The following is a 16,714-nucleotide window of genomic DNA, read 5'->3' as shown; positions in this document are numbered from 1 at the left end:
TTGCTAGTGATTCTCTTGTGGGTGATTCTAGTATAGTTCTTTTACTTTAACTTGGCTCAGGTTTTCCCTTTGCAGCCTCTTTCATGTAGCTCAATGGCAGAAAAAGACAGTGCTACAACTCCACGTCCACAGCACTTCTTCGTGACCAGCATCATATTCTAGCGTTAATCTACTGCCACTTCTCAGCATTTAAGATGGAGAGATGACAATTTTAAGCCAAGTTAAAGTGAAGAGAGGATAGTTGACCCTTGCTTTCAGCCACACCTCTCTCTCATTAACTCCACCAATAACTCAGTTCTCTCCTATTTGTGTGTGTGTGTGTGTGTGTGTGTGTGTGTGTGTGTGTGTGTGTGTGTGTGTGTGTGTGTGATTCTTTTGTGCATGATTCTTCTCTGCCTGGAATCCTGTATTGTTTCCCTTGTTCCAAGAGTTAACACACAATTATTTCGTTTTGGTTAATGAGCTTAGTATATGCAAAGGAGCTTAGTATATGCAAAGGTGGGCACTGAGCTAAGTAAGATTTTTCCTTACTCTATATTTTTCTCTCGTTCCCGTCTCTCTCTCTCTCTCTCTCTCTCTCTCTCTCTCTCTCTCTCTCTCTCTCTCTCTCTCTCTCTCTCTCACCTGTGACCTTCGTAATTACCTGGCGAGAGAGTAATACAGTGCAACCCTTCCAGCCATAGAGACTGATTCATATTTTACTCCCCAGACGATTTTATTAAGCTTTGGATGGATTTTTCGAGCTGGATGGATTAAACAGAACCTTCATTAACCCCTCTATTACCAGAAACCTTCCCTTGATTTGTCTGTCTGTTTTCATTCAAGGGAACTGGGTCACTCTCACTTCTTGAATGGGAAGTCATGGATGCATATAATTGGATGAACTTTTATTGTAACTTACTGAGTCTCTTTGGGTAACAGTCAAGTTAAATCTCCACTCTAACTACACCTGGCCATCAAACAAACTGAAAGGGGCCACAGATCTTTTGCCAGGTTAGAGTAAACGCCCTATAGCAAAATTTTCTGTAAGTAGCAAGTTCTAAGAAAAATTAAAACATCTTCAGGCTGAAAGTTTAATTTATAAGTCGCCTCTCTTGTGTGACTTCTGTTTTTGACCTGACGACTCTCTCTCTCTCTCTCTCTCTCTCTCTCTCTCTCTCTCTCTCTCTCTCTCAGATGGAAGGATGAATGACCCTATATTCAATTATGTTCTCACGTTTTTCGATTTCTTGTCTATTTCCTTTCCTTGTTTTTTTTTTTTTTACTTTTCTCTCTCTGCTCTTATGTTTCTTATCATTTTTTCCTTTGCTTCTTATTTCACTAATTTGCTCTCTTTCTACTTCATTTTACGCTTTCTCTCCTTTCTCTGTCTGTCTGTCTGTCTTTCTGTCTGTATCTGTCTATCTGTGTGTCTGTCTGTCTTTCTGTCTAATATCTATCTATCTGTCTACAATCATTTCTCATTATTTTTCCTCCTCAGTTTCTTGCCTTCCCCTTTCTCTCCATTTCATTTAATTCCTTTTTTCCTTCCTGTTGACCGGCGTGTTGAGAGAGAGAGAGAGAGAGAGAAGTGGGGCAGGAGGGGGGCGCAGAGTAACTCCATTTGCGCAAACAAGGACTGCCGGGCCCGAGGGTATGGATTAACTAGCCTGTGCCCCGAACCGGATACGTAAAATAAATCCTTTTCTTTTTCTCTCCTCCCTTTTCTCCTAATTTCTCTTTCTCTTTTCTCTCCAGCATAACCATAAAATTCTCTCTCTCTCTCTCTCTCTCACACACACACACACACACACACACACACACACACACACACACACACACACACACACACACACACACACACACTTCATTCCCTTCTCTTTCCATTATTTGCCTTCCCTCTTCTCACCTCTCTTCCCGTCTCTCCTTCCTTTGCCTTGTCTCCTCTTCCCTCCCCTCACCTTCCCCACCGTCCATTTCCCTCTCTACCCTCATTTCCCTTCCCTTCTGTCTTTCCTTTTCTCATTTCCTTCCTTCCTCCTCTGTTTTTCTTCCTCCTTTTTCTGTCTTTCCTTTTCTCCCTATCTCTTATCATTCCTCCCTCCTTTCTTGTCTCCCTCTCTTATCATTCCTCCCTCCTTTCTTGTCTCCCTCTCTTTCATTCCATTTCCCTCCCTTGTGTCTTTCCTATTTCCGTTTCTCCTTTGCCTTGTCCTCTTCTTCTCCCTTTCTTTCTTTCCTCTCTCCTCTTCCCCTTTCTTCCTTTGTCTCTGCCTTTCTTTCTTCACTTTCCTCCTTTCTCCAATTCATTTCTCTCTCTCTCTCTCCTCATATCTCTTTCCCCTCATCCCGCGACGCCTCTCAATTCTCGTGTCATATCTTCTCTGTCTGTCGGTCTCTGTCTCTGTCTGTCTTTCTGTTTTTCTGTCTGTCTGTCTGTCTGTCTCTCTAACAAAAAATAAAAAACACACACACACACACACACACACAGTTCTCTCTTTTCATCTCTCCCCTTCTCCCTTTCACCATTCACCCTTCTCCTTCTCCCTTCTTCCCTGTCTCTCTGCACGCCCTCCTGTTGCTCCATCCTCCTGCCCCTCTCATAAGCCTGGGGTGTTGGCCTGTATAGCGTGTTTGTCTACCAATCATCCAGGCCTGGCTTCAATACCACGCTGGGTTGCACGGCTCTGTGGGTGCAGTAATATAACCCCTAAATGCTTTATATCCTCACGTAGGCACCCACTCTACATTTCCTTCGATGATGTACAAAATGTTAAGGAAACGTACTCAGCGTTACTCAGTATTAAGTGCTTCATTTATTCCTTCCAAACTCCTCCCCCCCTGCATCCCCGCATTTGTTCCAGCGTTCCTGTCATTGATGGACGTGTTGCTAGAGGTCTTGTTGCTTGTTGCTTTCCAGGACGCTCATCGTTTCACACTGGATGTCTTTTGTCGTGTTAGAATGATGTCCTTTCCTTACTAACTTTAGTTTGGGAACAACCAAATGTCGGACGATACTAATTAGGTGAATAAGGTGAATGGAGACTAATGGATTATCTTTTTTTTTCTTCTTTTTTTATTATTCCTCAACCTGCTGGGTAAGGAGCAGTGCATGGCTGGACACACTGTCGTGGTGAAGCATCCCCCAGACAGTTTACTTGTCGCGTAACTTGCAGGTAGAATGCAGCATTAAAGTATTACAACTTGAGAGCACATCTGTGCACAGTTCCCTCAGTGCTGAAAATGCAAAGCTAGAAGGCCTTTGCTTACACTTTTACTGATGAGCTTTTGGAGGGTTTCGGTGACACTGGTGTCTTCCACTGACATCTTTTACTCTCTAGCTCATATTGGTAAAACCGAGTCTCATTTCCTGTTACGATTTTGGATAAGGATGTTGGATCCGGTGAACATCTATCTGTTAGGCTTGAGGAAGAAGTTAGGCTACATGATGCTTCATTTGGTTGTCTGCGAAGGTACATAATCTTGCTAAGATCCGGAAAAAATCGACTTAGGGTGGGTCATACTTGTCGCTATTAGCCTACAATGCAGTGTCGCATGGTACTGTGTCTGGTATTATATGGGAAACGAATACTGATTGCTGACAAGCAACTACGTAAATCACGACCCACTCGTTAAAAAATTGGTGAAAACACTCTCAGAACTTTTTGATCACGCGTTATGTACACTCGTGCTCACAAATACTGCCACGTCACCAGAAGACATTTCCCTACTGAGGTAAGTATACGCACATGCTGAAGTTGTATTTATTGGGAAGGTAAAGAAATTGGTGCTACTTGGTCATAAATAGTGTCCAGGCCGCGTCAGAACTGTTACATATATTCGTAATTACAGTAAAGACAACTTCCATATGTGGCTATGCTTTCTACTATTTGAACATCATCTGCCACTCGACACATTCCCATATGCATTTACTTCCCACCCTCTTCCCATGACCCTTCCCTCCCTCCCTCTTCCCTCTGCTTCATCTGTACTCCTCTCTCCTTCCTCTCCCCTCCCTCTCCCCTCCCTCTCCCCTCCCACTTTCTGTTTCTTTCCCTCCCTTTCTATTGCCTCGTTCCACATCTTACATACTCTCCAGATTCCCATATCATTCCTCCCCCTTCCTTCCCTCCCCTTCTTTCCCAAGTCTGTCTATTCCTCATCTCTCCTTCCATTTGTCTTATCTCATTTTCCCCTCCCAAGTCCCTCTCCCCTTCCCTTCCCCCTCCCCTTCCCTTCCCCCTCCCCTTCCCTGCCCCCCCTCCCCTCCCCCCTACCTCACCCGTCGGTCGCCAAGGTTCCTAACGCCGCAGGTGAGGTTGGCGGGGCTGCCCACTGCGGTCACGATGCGGGTCGGGGTATTGAGGAAGTAGGGGCACCCGCGGCAGTGCGACGGGGTGGGCCGCGGCGTGGGGGGCGGGTGCGGCACTCCTGTAGGGGGAAGATAGGGGAGGATTAGTTAGGGGAAGAGCAATGTTGGTCATCATTATCAGCAAAAGCGATATATCCATCATTATCGTCGTTGTCATAATCGTCGATATAATAATAATAATATTAATAATAATCATCATCATCATCATCAACATCAACATCAGTATTAGTCAGGAGAGAGGAATGTTACCAGACACTGTTAGCTTAATAAAAACGTCTGGTATTAGATGGAAAATGTCAGAGGAGTAACACTGGTCAGGGGAGAGCAATATTGGCCTGGTAAAGAGCGATATTGGTCAGGTAGAGAGCGATATTGGTCAGTGAATGAGCAATATTGGTCAGGGGATGAGCAATATTGGTCAGGTAAAGAGCAATATTGGTCAGGGTATGAGCAATATTGGTCAGGGTATGAGCAATATTGGTCAGGTAAAGAGCAATATTGGTCAGGGGATGAGCAATATTGGTCAGGGGAAGAGGAATATTAGTCAGGGGAAGAGGAATATTAGTCAGGGGAAGAGGAATATTAGTCAGGGGAAGTGCAATATTGGTCAGGGGAAGAGGAATATTAGTCAGGGGAAGAGGAATATTAGTCAGGGGAAGAGGAATATTAGTTAGGGGAAGAGGAATATTAGTCAGAGAAAGAGCAATATTGGTCAAGGGATGAGAAATATTGGCTAGAGGAAGATCAGTTTTAGTCAGGAAAATAAGAATAGTAACATTCTTAGTTTTTTTTCTTTTTCTTCTCTCAGTTCAATAAAATCGTCGGGCATCAGCTGGAGAGTGTCGGAAGAGGAATACTAGTTATGGGAAGAGTAAGATTAGTCGTTGTCATCATCATCATCATCATCATCATCATAATAATAATGATAATAATAATATAGGTATTACTCAAGAGAGGAGATATATTAGTCTGTTTAGAGTCGAGAGGAATATTGATGAGGAAGAGGAGAACTGCTGGTGGTTGGAGAAGAGAAATATTTTACCCCATCCAATTTAGCTTTGCCTAAAATCACATAAGAGATTAATGTTAAGAATATGGTGCTTTACTCCCTCACCTTTATTTTATCCATATATCTGTCCTTTTCCAGCTTATTTCACGTACCTCAGTGGCAAAATAAGACAATACTGCGGCTCTGCATCCTTTCCATAGCACTATTTCGTGACTAGCATCATATTCTAGTATTAATCTATTGTTACATCCCAGTATTCAGGATGGAGAGGTTGCACTTTAGGCCACGTTAGAGTAAAAACAATATAGTCACAATCATCCTCATTTTTCTCATCAAAGGCAGGATCTAGAAACAAGGAGAAAGAACAGAAGTGGTGGGAGAAATATCAGCAAAATGTCCTGTGAAATGGGGCACACATTCATTCACAGATCATCCAAACCCTAGGAATCCTGGCTCCACATCACAAGCGTAACCATCCACACGTATTATTTTGTGAAGTCCAACTCTTTAGGAAAAAAAGAAAAGTAGAATACCTGGCTTTTCCTCAGTTGGTTCAAGACATCTTCAGGGTAATACAAGACTATTTCCTTGCGAGTTATTCTTCGTATTATATCACAGTTTATTTATGTGAATTTGATTTTCATATTATTTTGCATTTTTCCTTATAGATGCACTAATTTTACCTACCCCGAGTCACTTCGTCAACTACCAGATAAAACGTAAGAGCCCGAACCCATTGTCATGCGCTCTGTTGTTGGTTTAGTTTCATCCTGACGTGAACCCGGTAGACTGCAGGCTGATGTTGTCCTTCTGCAGCCCACCACCCTCCTTCCGGAAGATGAGGAGGGAACTGGGGGACGTTTGCCTGAGCGGGTGGTTATGCGCGTACCACCGTGTGAAGGCGTCCCTGTTCACCACCTGCACCTTCATACGTAATTTATCCACCCAATTCGATCTCTGTCTGTTACCATGACTTAAGCTAGGTAATAACTCAGTAGCGTTCTCTCTCTCTCTCTCTCTCTCTCTCTCTCTCTCAACAGAAAGGATATCATAGGTACAGCCATAGACAGAAGTTCACCAAATATTTTTACCCCTTGTACACCTCACTCTCGTCCTACTGGCTAAATACCTAAAGCTGAGAGTGGGCAGATAATTTGCAGTTCTCCGCACATAAACGCTTTTCTTTAATTTTTTAACAAGGTGAACAGTGGGGAAAAAAAAAAAAATTATAGGTGTCCTCCGTTAAAAAAAAAAAAAAAAAAAAAAAAATGTAACAGTTGGACTTACACCATTGTTGAAAGTGATATGATGAACATTGCCCAAGTACGTGCAGTAGAAAAGTAGACTGTTATTCTTGATTGTACAGTGTCTACCCCTTCTGTGTCCTAGGCGCCGTGAGGCAACACAAGCGCTTGGGGGAGGGATCGGCAAATACTCCTGGCAGTATTTAAGGGAGGGTATTTGTACGGCTGCTGAGATACGGCCTTAGGGGTGGAGAGGAAGGGTTAGTGTGAGAGGGGGAGTGTAAGTGTGAATGGTGGAGGATATAAGGGAGGGAGAGAGAGAAAGAGAGAGAGAGAGAGAGAGAGAGAGAGAGAGAGAGAGAGAGAGAGAGAGAGAGAGGCGGGGGAGTGTAAATGTGAGTGGTGGAGGCCTTATGGGTGTGTGTGTGTGTGTGAGAAAGAGAGAGAGAGAGAGAAATTCATAGTATCGCTAAGAATGGAACGTGTTGAGAAAGAGCAAATAATTAAACATATCATTAGAAAAATATAAAATATACCAAAATTTTGAACAAAAGACCTGGTAAAGGGAAGGATGAAAAATAAAGACTGAGAGGAGAGGAGCAATAGAAGACAAAAAATTAGAGAAAGATACGAGAGTTTCAGGAAAAAGTAAAAGACTGAGAGAAAGTTTTGCGAGCGACTCTGAAGTAGGGCAGTAAAATGTTAAAATGAACAGACAAAAGGTCGAAATAGAAAGAAAATGGCCTGGGAGGAAAGTTGGGAAGATGTGGGCGAAGTCAGAGAGAGAGAAAAAAAAATCAACGCTGGCTGTGATACGAAAATCTTAAAGGGTAAAAAATAGTGAGAGAAAAGATTTATGCGGCTTTTTGGGAGCATTTTTTTTTTTTTCTGATTCACCCTTTTTGCTCCATAAAAGTTAACACTGCCAACACAGCCCCTGCTCTGAATACAAACAGCCTCACTGCGCAGGACATCATATATATATATATATATATATATATATATATATATATATATATATATATATATATATATATATCGTAGATAAAATGAAAGGCTAAGACGTAAATGGTAAGTTACATCTCGGCACCAATATATGTCATCCTTAGGTGGGGACTTGGGATCCTATTCCCGGTACTTTAGGAGAGTCTCTAACAACTTTTCCTTCATCATTTACTTTGCATATTACACCTTCCTAACAGCATGGCCCCAGGAGTATGTGATTGTGGGTGTGGGGGTGAGGAAGGACAATTTTGACCAACTTGATGCGTTTGGCGTAACGGTTTGACCAACTAAATAGGTACCATAAACAAAGTTTATGGCAAGGTAATTTTTATTGTTAAAGATTTATAGTATCTCCTGGAAAGTAAAGAAATTTATTAACTGATGACTATGTAAACAAAATGCGGGATTTCTGGTGCAGATAGACACAACTTAAATTCAATATTGCCCTATTATAGACTTTTTTCAGTCATACAGTGCGCTACATGATGCTTGTTGTGATCACATTAAAACACACACACACACACACACACACACACACACACACACACACACACACACACACACACACACACACACACACACACACACACACACACACACACACACACACACACACACACACACACACACACACACACACACACACACACACCAGACTTTAGTAAGCCCAACAAAGGAAAAAGATGAAAAACAACTGCTGAGTCAACTTGAGTGTAATGTGGATAATGGATTAAATAGGATTCAGCAGCAACAGCCTGTATGTAGAGATTGTATAATGATCATTTGCCCCTACCCCCCCGCCCCCTCGCCACCGCTCTGTGAGTGAAAGGGTCCAGGTCCAGGCACCTTGATTACTATGGTACTTGATTTTGGCTTAGACTATATTCCTGACAGGAGAGAAACTAGGGTGTAAAGTATTTTGTTCTCTAAATATGTAAAAAAATATATATAAAATATATAAAAACATGTAAAAAAATACTTTTTCCTCTTGGAATCCTTTCCTTTTATGTAAGAAAAATAGTCTCCACTCTCCATTTTTGACCAACTCAGAAACAAACATGGGGGGAGTAACCCCCACCACACCCCCTCGATTGGGCCATCCATGCTTACTAACTTCCAGGTGTTCTTGTATATTTTAGTATGAACATAAGAGGCGTAAGTAACACATTACGGAATATTAACATGTCATATGCAGGAAAAGTGACAAGGGAGGGCTGCTAGAGAACCCTCTTACCCGTCAAGAATACGAGCCAAGTTGTTGTCTAGGCATGTCACTCGTGCTGGGTTAGGCTGTGTGCGGTCGTTTGATTGGCTTTGTTTTATATAGGCTGATTCACAACTCAGAGTCCCTAGAATAATGTCAATGTGGTTGTTATTAATAAGCCGGTGTAAATGAAACTTAGTAGTTTCTTTCGTCTCTTCTTTACACTTAATTTATGGTTACATCAACTGTTGAAAGCAGTCGTCTTCAGTATTTAAACATAATGAGACACTGTGTCCCAAGCTAGTGATATTCTGTTGCATTTTATCCAGTGGCATGGCTGTATTCTCCCTAATAATGTTTTTCTTTTAGCCAATTATGTGTGGAAGGTTAGTTTTGAAATCCTTTTCCCTTAAAGGTGACACCACTGTCAGGAAAATTATAACCAAAGTTAAATAAGAGCAATTAAAATTTCGCGGTTAGTTATCGATTACGACATATCACTGTGTCATTGCAGTTAACCCGCTGATGTCCACTCAGCACCATGCTGGTGATATAGCATTTCAGTTCCACCATAATGCCTCTGTTATTTCAAGTGTCAAAGAATTTTTCAAAAGCAGTATATGACTGACACAGAGTGAAGTTTGTATATACGGAATGTCATTTAAATCTGTTCATTAGCAACGGATACAGTGTATTGGTGTTGTTCTGGGGCATATTAGTACTGAATCATCCTATATATGCATGTATGCGTCAACAAAAACAAAAAAAATGTTTTTATAAACAGGAGATATGTATGAGAAGCGCGTCTTTAACGAAAACAAGAACAAAAAAAGTGAAAACTATTATTCCTTTGAGATGGAGCCAGGAATCCGAGACATTGTTTGATGTGTGGCTGACTGGCTGGCTCATTTCACTGGGCATACTCTTGAAAGTCCTAGCTTGGTACTTTTGTTTCTGGATCCTATCTCTGTACATTCTTACATAGGAAGAGTGGTCATAATGAGGACGTTGATATTGATGTATGAAAGTATAAATGCTTTGTATATAAATATAAATATATATATATATATATATATATATATATATATATATATATATATATATATATATATAAATATATAATATGTGTGTGTGTGTGTGATGTAGAGAGAACAAACGATGTTTTAAGTTAGTTGTCATTTCTGATGGAGGAGACAATATAATACATGGAGTGACACAGAGGTGTAAAGAGAGAGACAGACACAACTCTCACTGTTTCATCGCTAAGACAAATGGCTACCCACACAACACAGTCACCCACGCTTGCAACAATGGCACTGAGAGAGAGAGAGAGAGAGAGAGAGAGAGGGGGGGGGAATGGAGGCAGACAATCAGATAGACTTACAGACACAGAAACAGGCAGACAGACAGAAATAGACAGACGGAGATAAAGTGGCACACACACACACACACACACACACACACACACACACACACACACACACACACACACACACACACACACACACACACACACACACACACACACACACACACACACAGTAAAGAATGACAAGACTAATGATGCGTATTACAAAGAATCCACTCTATAAAGAAACGAAACAGCTCTAACGAAGGCAGGTAGGTCACAGGTAAAGGGCATGCAGTTTATACCAGGTAATTAGGCGCTGACAGGTAAAAATGACCCCCTGTAATTCAGCAATAATGTGTATAATTCAAGTTTTAAATACCCTATAATTACCGTAAATGGCCTGGCACTTAAGTTGATGTATATATTTTTACCATTAACTGTAGTGTATTCTGTGAAGTGGGGTGTGAATATATACAATTACACACCTCGCATATATCGTGGGTATTTACACCGACCCTTGTCCAAAACACTAGTTACTTCAGTCACTTAAGAGTTCATTTATCATAGTATTATGTTTGTCTATCTATCTGTCTATTTACACACACACACACACACACACACACACACACACACACACACACACACACACACACACACACACACACACACACACACACACACACACACACACACACATCCCCTTCCCCCACACAATCCCTCCTACACAAACCCACCCCACAACCCCCACACACAACCCCCAGCACCTCACACCCCTACACACACACACACACACACACACACACACACACACACACACACACACACACACACACACACACACACACACACACACACACACACACACACACACACACACACACACACACACACACACACACACACACACACACACACACACACACACACACACACACACACACACACACACACACATTTCAATCCCCTTACCCCGGCGTCAAGAGTTTAACAGAGTCAGTAAACAGCCTTTCTCTTTACCAACTGAGGGGAAGGTCAAAGCAGTGGCAGACTTGATAACATCTGTGTAATTCCCAGGATTTGAAGGTTACAGAGAGGGGAGGAGGGAAGAAAAATGAGAGTGCGAGAGAGAGAGAGAGAGAGAGAGAGAGAGAGAGAGAGAGAGAGAGAGAGAGACAGACAGACAGACAGACAGACAAAGACACGAACAGACAAACGGAAGCGACAGACAGACAGCCTGATTGAAACACACAGGGGAAGGAAAAAAGGTTGAAACAGAGAAAGGGACACGGAGACACACAGAAACACAGACACAGAGATAGGGTAAGAGAGAACAACAGGGAGAGGGACTGTGATTCAGACAGAGGCGAAGAAAACCAGGTAGACGGACGAGAGAGAGAGAGAGAGAGAGAGAGAGAGAGAGAGAGAGAGATTAGCGGGCAGGACAGAAAGCGAAACAGACGAACGAGAGATCTTAAAGAGAGAGGCAGAGAAAAAACAAAAGACAGAAGACAGAAATGATGGACAGATTTGATAATGAGACGGGCAGATAGAATGGGTGAGTTAGAGTGGGAAAAATAACTCAAGAAATGATAGTGTAGTGTAAATAAAACAAGAAAATGAGAAAAAAATAATAAAAAGAAAAATAGACAAGGGCATAGTTAGTCTCTCTCTCTCTCTCTCTCTTTCTTTCTCTCTCTCTCACTCTAGAATCAAGGTGAGGTGATTTAGAATTATGGAGAGTAGGGAGAACTAGTGGGAGTATACCCTGTGAAAATAATTGCTATGCGATTAAGCTTGAGTTAAGCGTTAGTTTATTCATTTCTCCTTGAACACGGTGAAGTTAAGCCCTTAATCCTCTTTTATACCTGGCGTCTTGGAGAGGGAGGGGGAGACCGAGGATGAGATGGAGGGATAGAGAGGTATAGGAGAAAGGGGGGTATAAGCTGGGGAGAGGTTAGCGATATGGCAAGAGACAGGGGGACATGGAGGCGATTTGTTTGTGGCCACCCCTTTCGTGATTAAGGCTTCTGGTTATATGGAGACAGATAGACAGTCTTGGAACATAGGTAAAATTCTTATTACCGGATACCTGTATTTTTGTGTCTAACCTGATCATACAGCCCTTGAAACCGGTGTTGTATTTTCAGTATGTTCTTGCTTTTGGCCAGGTAAATATATATAACCTGGGATTTTTTTTTTAATTGGAAGGGTTAGATGCAGCCTTCATCAACCTCTTCACCAGAGTAGCGTTCCCCCCTAAAATGAAGAAAAAATTAATATAATAACATCAGGAATGGAAGCAGGTTCAGGCATACTGGATGGATGCAGGACCATATGGGACTCTGCTAAAGTGAGGCATCATATAGGGTTTGGGTAGGGTGAAGCACCTTGCGAGTGAAAATCCTTAGGGGGGGGTACAGTGAAGCACCATAAGAAGCCTCGACAGAGTGAAGTTCCTTGCATGTGAAGATCTTCAAGGTATGACTAACTGACTGGGCTGTTTCTAAGGATGCCCCCGCTTCTGAAAATACGTGCCTGTATTGAAAGGGTTAAATTTGGTAAACTCCATCACAAACAAGCATCACCTCCACTGCAGAGAAACAGGACCTTCCAACCTACAAGACCTTTTTTTCGGGTCCCAGCGGCGGGCAAGGACCTCCATTAAATCGCGGCATGGCGTCATTATCACCTTAATTACCCTCATAAAGTCATTAATAATCTTAACTACACCTCCTCCTCTCGTTAGGGCGAGGCTGGCGGGAGATTTAAGGGGTGGAGCGGTGCTGTTAACTACTTCCTCGCATATTTCCCCTAACTTTTGGGAGGCTTCCAGAGGGCCTTGGGTTGGACGGCCAGGAAAACGGTGGGGGAATTTTCTTTATCAATATTTCTCCCTGGCGACGCGGCGGTGGTTATGTGGAGGGTCAGTATTATCCTTCCTGGTTTATGGGACTCTTTGGGACCCACCTGGATAATATTTGAATAGACCACAGCCACTCCCCTCTCTCTTGCCCACGTATACGTAAGCAGGTAATATTACGACGTGAATGATATTAAAAGAGGTTATGCGGCCACTCCCCTTCCCAGGCCTACGCGTATCATATAAGAGGGAATAATGTTACGGTAATGTAGAAACAGTTTTATACTCCTCCACTACCATGAAGTGTTGTTTTCGACTAATCTTGCTACCTGTATACGAGTTTATTCAACTTAGGGTACACCTGAAGGAGTTTTATGAATGATATATCCAACCCCACCAGTTCGAAGGTAGTCTATCTCCTAAGGTGAATAAAATCGTCTGAAGATGGCTACAGAAAAGAGAAACACCTCATTATAGCGAAGAGCCTAACACCCAGCCTTTCAGCTCGTGGAATCTGAACTAAGATGAATAAAATCGTCTTGGTGTCAGCAAGAATGAGTAAAACAAGCCATCCTCGAGTTTGAATTAATTTTTGTAATATGGGGCTTTGTGTGGCTAATAAAAAAATAAATAAATAATAGAATGCGTTCCGTTGTTAGTCGGAATAAAATGCAAAAAAGGGGCAAGAGATAGTGAAAAAACTGAACTTTTTTTTTTTAAACCTTCGCTGTGTGTGTGTGTGTGTGTGTGTGTGTGTTTGAATTATATACGTACATTAATCAGTACGGGGATGGAAATATGTGTATAAATATTTCTATGTTTGCCATACTTGTTTTAATCACCCTTTCCGACCGACTACCCCAGCAAAATATAGTCTGATTATTTTCCCCCTACATTTGAACCACCACACTACCACCCCACCACCCCTACCTATCCCCACGACCCTCCCAACCTACCCTTATCTATCCCCACGACTCTCTGCCCTCCAGCATTCCAGTACCCCCATCCATCACCTCCCCCACAACCCCTACCCATCCTACGTATCCCCCACCCTAATCCATCTCCACCTCCCAGCTACCTCACCCACCCTCATCTACCCCCACCCATTCCACACCTTCACCGCCTTTTTCCTGCCCTACCTCCACTTACCTCCACATATCCCCCGCCCATCCCTAGATACCTCCTTCCCCTCCCACTTTTCCTCATCCAAACGAACGCTTCCCTTCCCATCCCCGTACCCATCCCACCTTCCTCTCCCATCCTTTCACCCACCCCAACATCCCCTTCCCTCCCCTCCTCTACCTTTCCCTCCCCTCCTTCTCTCCTTTCCCCTCCCTTCGCCCACCCTTAACCCCTTCACTTCCCTCCCTTCTCCCTCCTGCACCCTCCACCCATCACCTCCACGCCAGAGCTAATGTGACGAACGACCACATCCCTCGCAGTTAGCCCTCAAACCAGCGACATTCAGAGCCCATTCTATATCTGTATGAATTTGATGTAGGCCGCAGTTGTGTAGGAGGTATTTATATAGGCGGGGGGAAGCAGGGGGGGCATGCGTAAAGCAAAATGGGCATAGTTTGAGGCATGGCGGAGAGGTTGCTTTTGCCTGACTGACTTCGTGGTGTTGGACTGAGTGATGTTGGACTGACGGGCATATGGTGTTGATTGGCTTTTTAGATTTACCCTGGTGTTGGAGAGGGACGCCTTCACGTGGTGGCACTTGTGTAACCGAGCTGCATCACTGCCCGGTTCTAAAAACTTCTTTCATGATGGGTTGTTTGACTTTGATGACTGACTTTAAGTTGGGTTTGTGGTGGAGAGGGACCCCTTTATGCCATGTCACTGATAAAGCCGAGCTGCTCCACTGTCTGGGATTTCAAATGTCCCTCAATCTTTCCCTATCCCCGAAAAGGATGATGGTGAGCTGGAGGAAGGGAGCAGCTTCAGCCTGCAGTCCATTGGGTTTACATTCAGATGGCCTGTGTGTGTGTGTTCGTGAGTGTGTGTGTGTGTGTGTGTGTGTGTGTGTGTGTGTGTGTAATTCACGGGGTAGGTCAGGTTCAAGTGATTGTTGTGATCATCAGCTTTTTACCATCCTGGAAGAGAGCTGAGAGCTGATATAGACCGATCTTAGGGCAAAGCCTTGACCTTCACACGCGCACATATCCATCCCCTTGCTCGAGGGGGACAGTACCCACCCGCATCGTCAGTGAAACTTTTCGTTTCCCGACCAAGGCGCGAAGCCCCGTCTTAGCAGAGACTAGGCGAGAGCGTTACCACTGAGCCGGCGAGCGGTGTAGTGTATGTGTGTGTGTGTGTGAGAGAGAGAGAGAGAGAGAGAGAGAGAGAGAGAGAGAGAGAGAGAGAGAGCCTGTCATCGAAGTAAACTCGATGGTGCAAAGCTTTAAATGTGTAAGTAAACATCGTATGCACTCCCCTCGTCTCCAATCACTCACTGAACTCCCTCCTCCCCCCCCCCTCTCTCTCTCTCCGCCTCTTCCCGTGTCCTTCCTCTTTCCTTTCTCTCTATCTTTCCTTCTTTGACCCTCCTTCCTTCATCTCCCCCCTCCCCTCCTTTCTTGCAATTTCTCCCATTACCCTCCCATCCTCTATACCTCCCCATCACTCGTCCTTTTCTCCCTTCTTTCCTTTGTGTCCTTCTTCCACTTTCTCCTCTCCCCATCCTTCCATTATTCTCCCCACCCTGTCTTATCTTCCATCTCCCTCCTCCTCCTCCTCCTCCTCCTCCTCCCTTCCTTTCTTCCTTCCTTCCTTCCATTTCCTTTCCTCTAATCCTTCCTTATTCATCTTTTATCTCTAACCAATTGCAGAATACAAGAGGTCGCATTCGAAGTGGCTTTTATTAACACCTCTCCCTTAGCGATTTATTTCTCACATTGCACCTCAGTATTTATTTATTTATTCATTTATTTTACTGATGCAAACCTAGTCGATATTTAAACTTCAGACATACAAGAAAAATAATAAGTTTCGTAGGGGAAATAAATTCTTGAAAAAACAGATCCTATTTTGCCTTCTTTACCACAAACAAGGGAACAGTATGAGGTGTACTAGGCTGAATAATTCACTTAAGAAGAGGTGTTGCGGTGCTTCCTACGCCATCTAGTATACAGCCCAACATCCGGCCACAACTCAGAGCAACACCTGTCCTTATTATTTGTTTTTTCCCCTGTGTGTTGCTTCACCACTCTCGATGGAGGAAAAAGTAGAAGTGAGTAAAGAGGAAAAAAGGGGGAAGGAAAAAAGGAGAGAGCGGAGAGAGGGAGGGGAGCGTTAAAGGAAAGATTGAGAGAGAGAGAGAGAGAGAGAGAGAGAGAGAGAGAGAGAGAGAGAGAGAGTGACAGAAACAGAAAATGGAAGAGAAAAAAATAGAGAGGGGAAAGAGAAGAGGATAAGAAAGTGAGAGGACGAAAAAAGAGAGAGAAATATTTTAGGAGAAGGTGATGGAGGGAGAGAGAGAGAGAGGGACAGAAACAGAAAATGGAAGAGAAAAAAATAGAGAGGTGAAAGAGAAGAGGATAAGAAAGTGAGAGGACGAAAAAAGAGAGAGAAATATTTTAGAAGGTGATGGAGGGAGATGAAGACTATGTTTGGGACAGGAAAATGATATGAGTGGAGGGGGAGGTGAGGTATTTTTATGAGAGAGAGAGAGAGAGAGAGAGAGAGAGA

The 16,714-nt window shown here is 43.2% G+C and overlaps 1 protein-coding gene across 1 annotated transcript in view; it reads right to left on the bottom strand.

Annotated features, from left to right (window-relative positions):
- LOC145406156 (uncharacterized) overlaps positions 1–16,714 on the bottom strand; it is a 219,768-nt gene that overhangs the window by 79,518 nt on the left and 123,536 nt on the right. The window contains exon 2 of the mRNA XM_080277352.1: positions 4,262–4,410. Within this exon, the coding sequence (XP_080133478.1) occupies positions 4,262–4,410 (149 nt within the window). The remainder of the gene's footprint in view (positions 1–4,261; positions 4,411–16,714) is intronic.

The sequence above is a fragment of the Coenobita brevimanus genome, chromosome 69 (genome assembly GCF_032717465.1).
Source record: "Coenobita brevimanus isolate Jiangsu-jjx chromosome 69, ASM3271746v2, whole genome shotgun sequence".
In the NCBI taxonomy this organism is placed as follows: domain Eukaryota; kingdom Metazoa; phylum Arthropoda; class Malacostraca; order Decapoda; family Coenobitidae; genus Coenobita; species Coenobita brevimanus.
The sequence above is the reverse complement of the archived record's forward strand: the minus strand, read 5'-3'. Positions and strand labels throughout refer to the sequence as shown.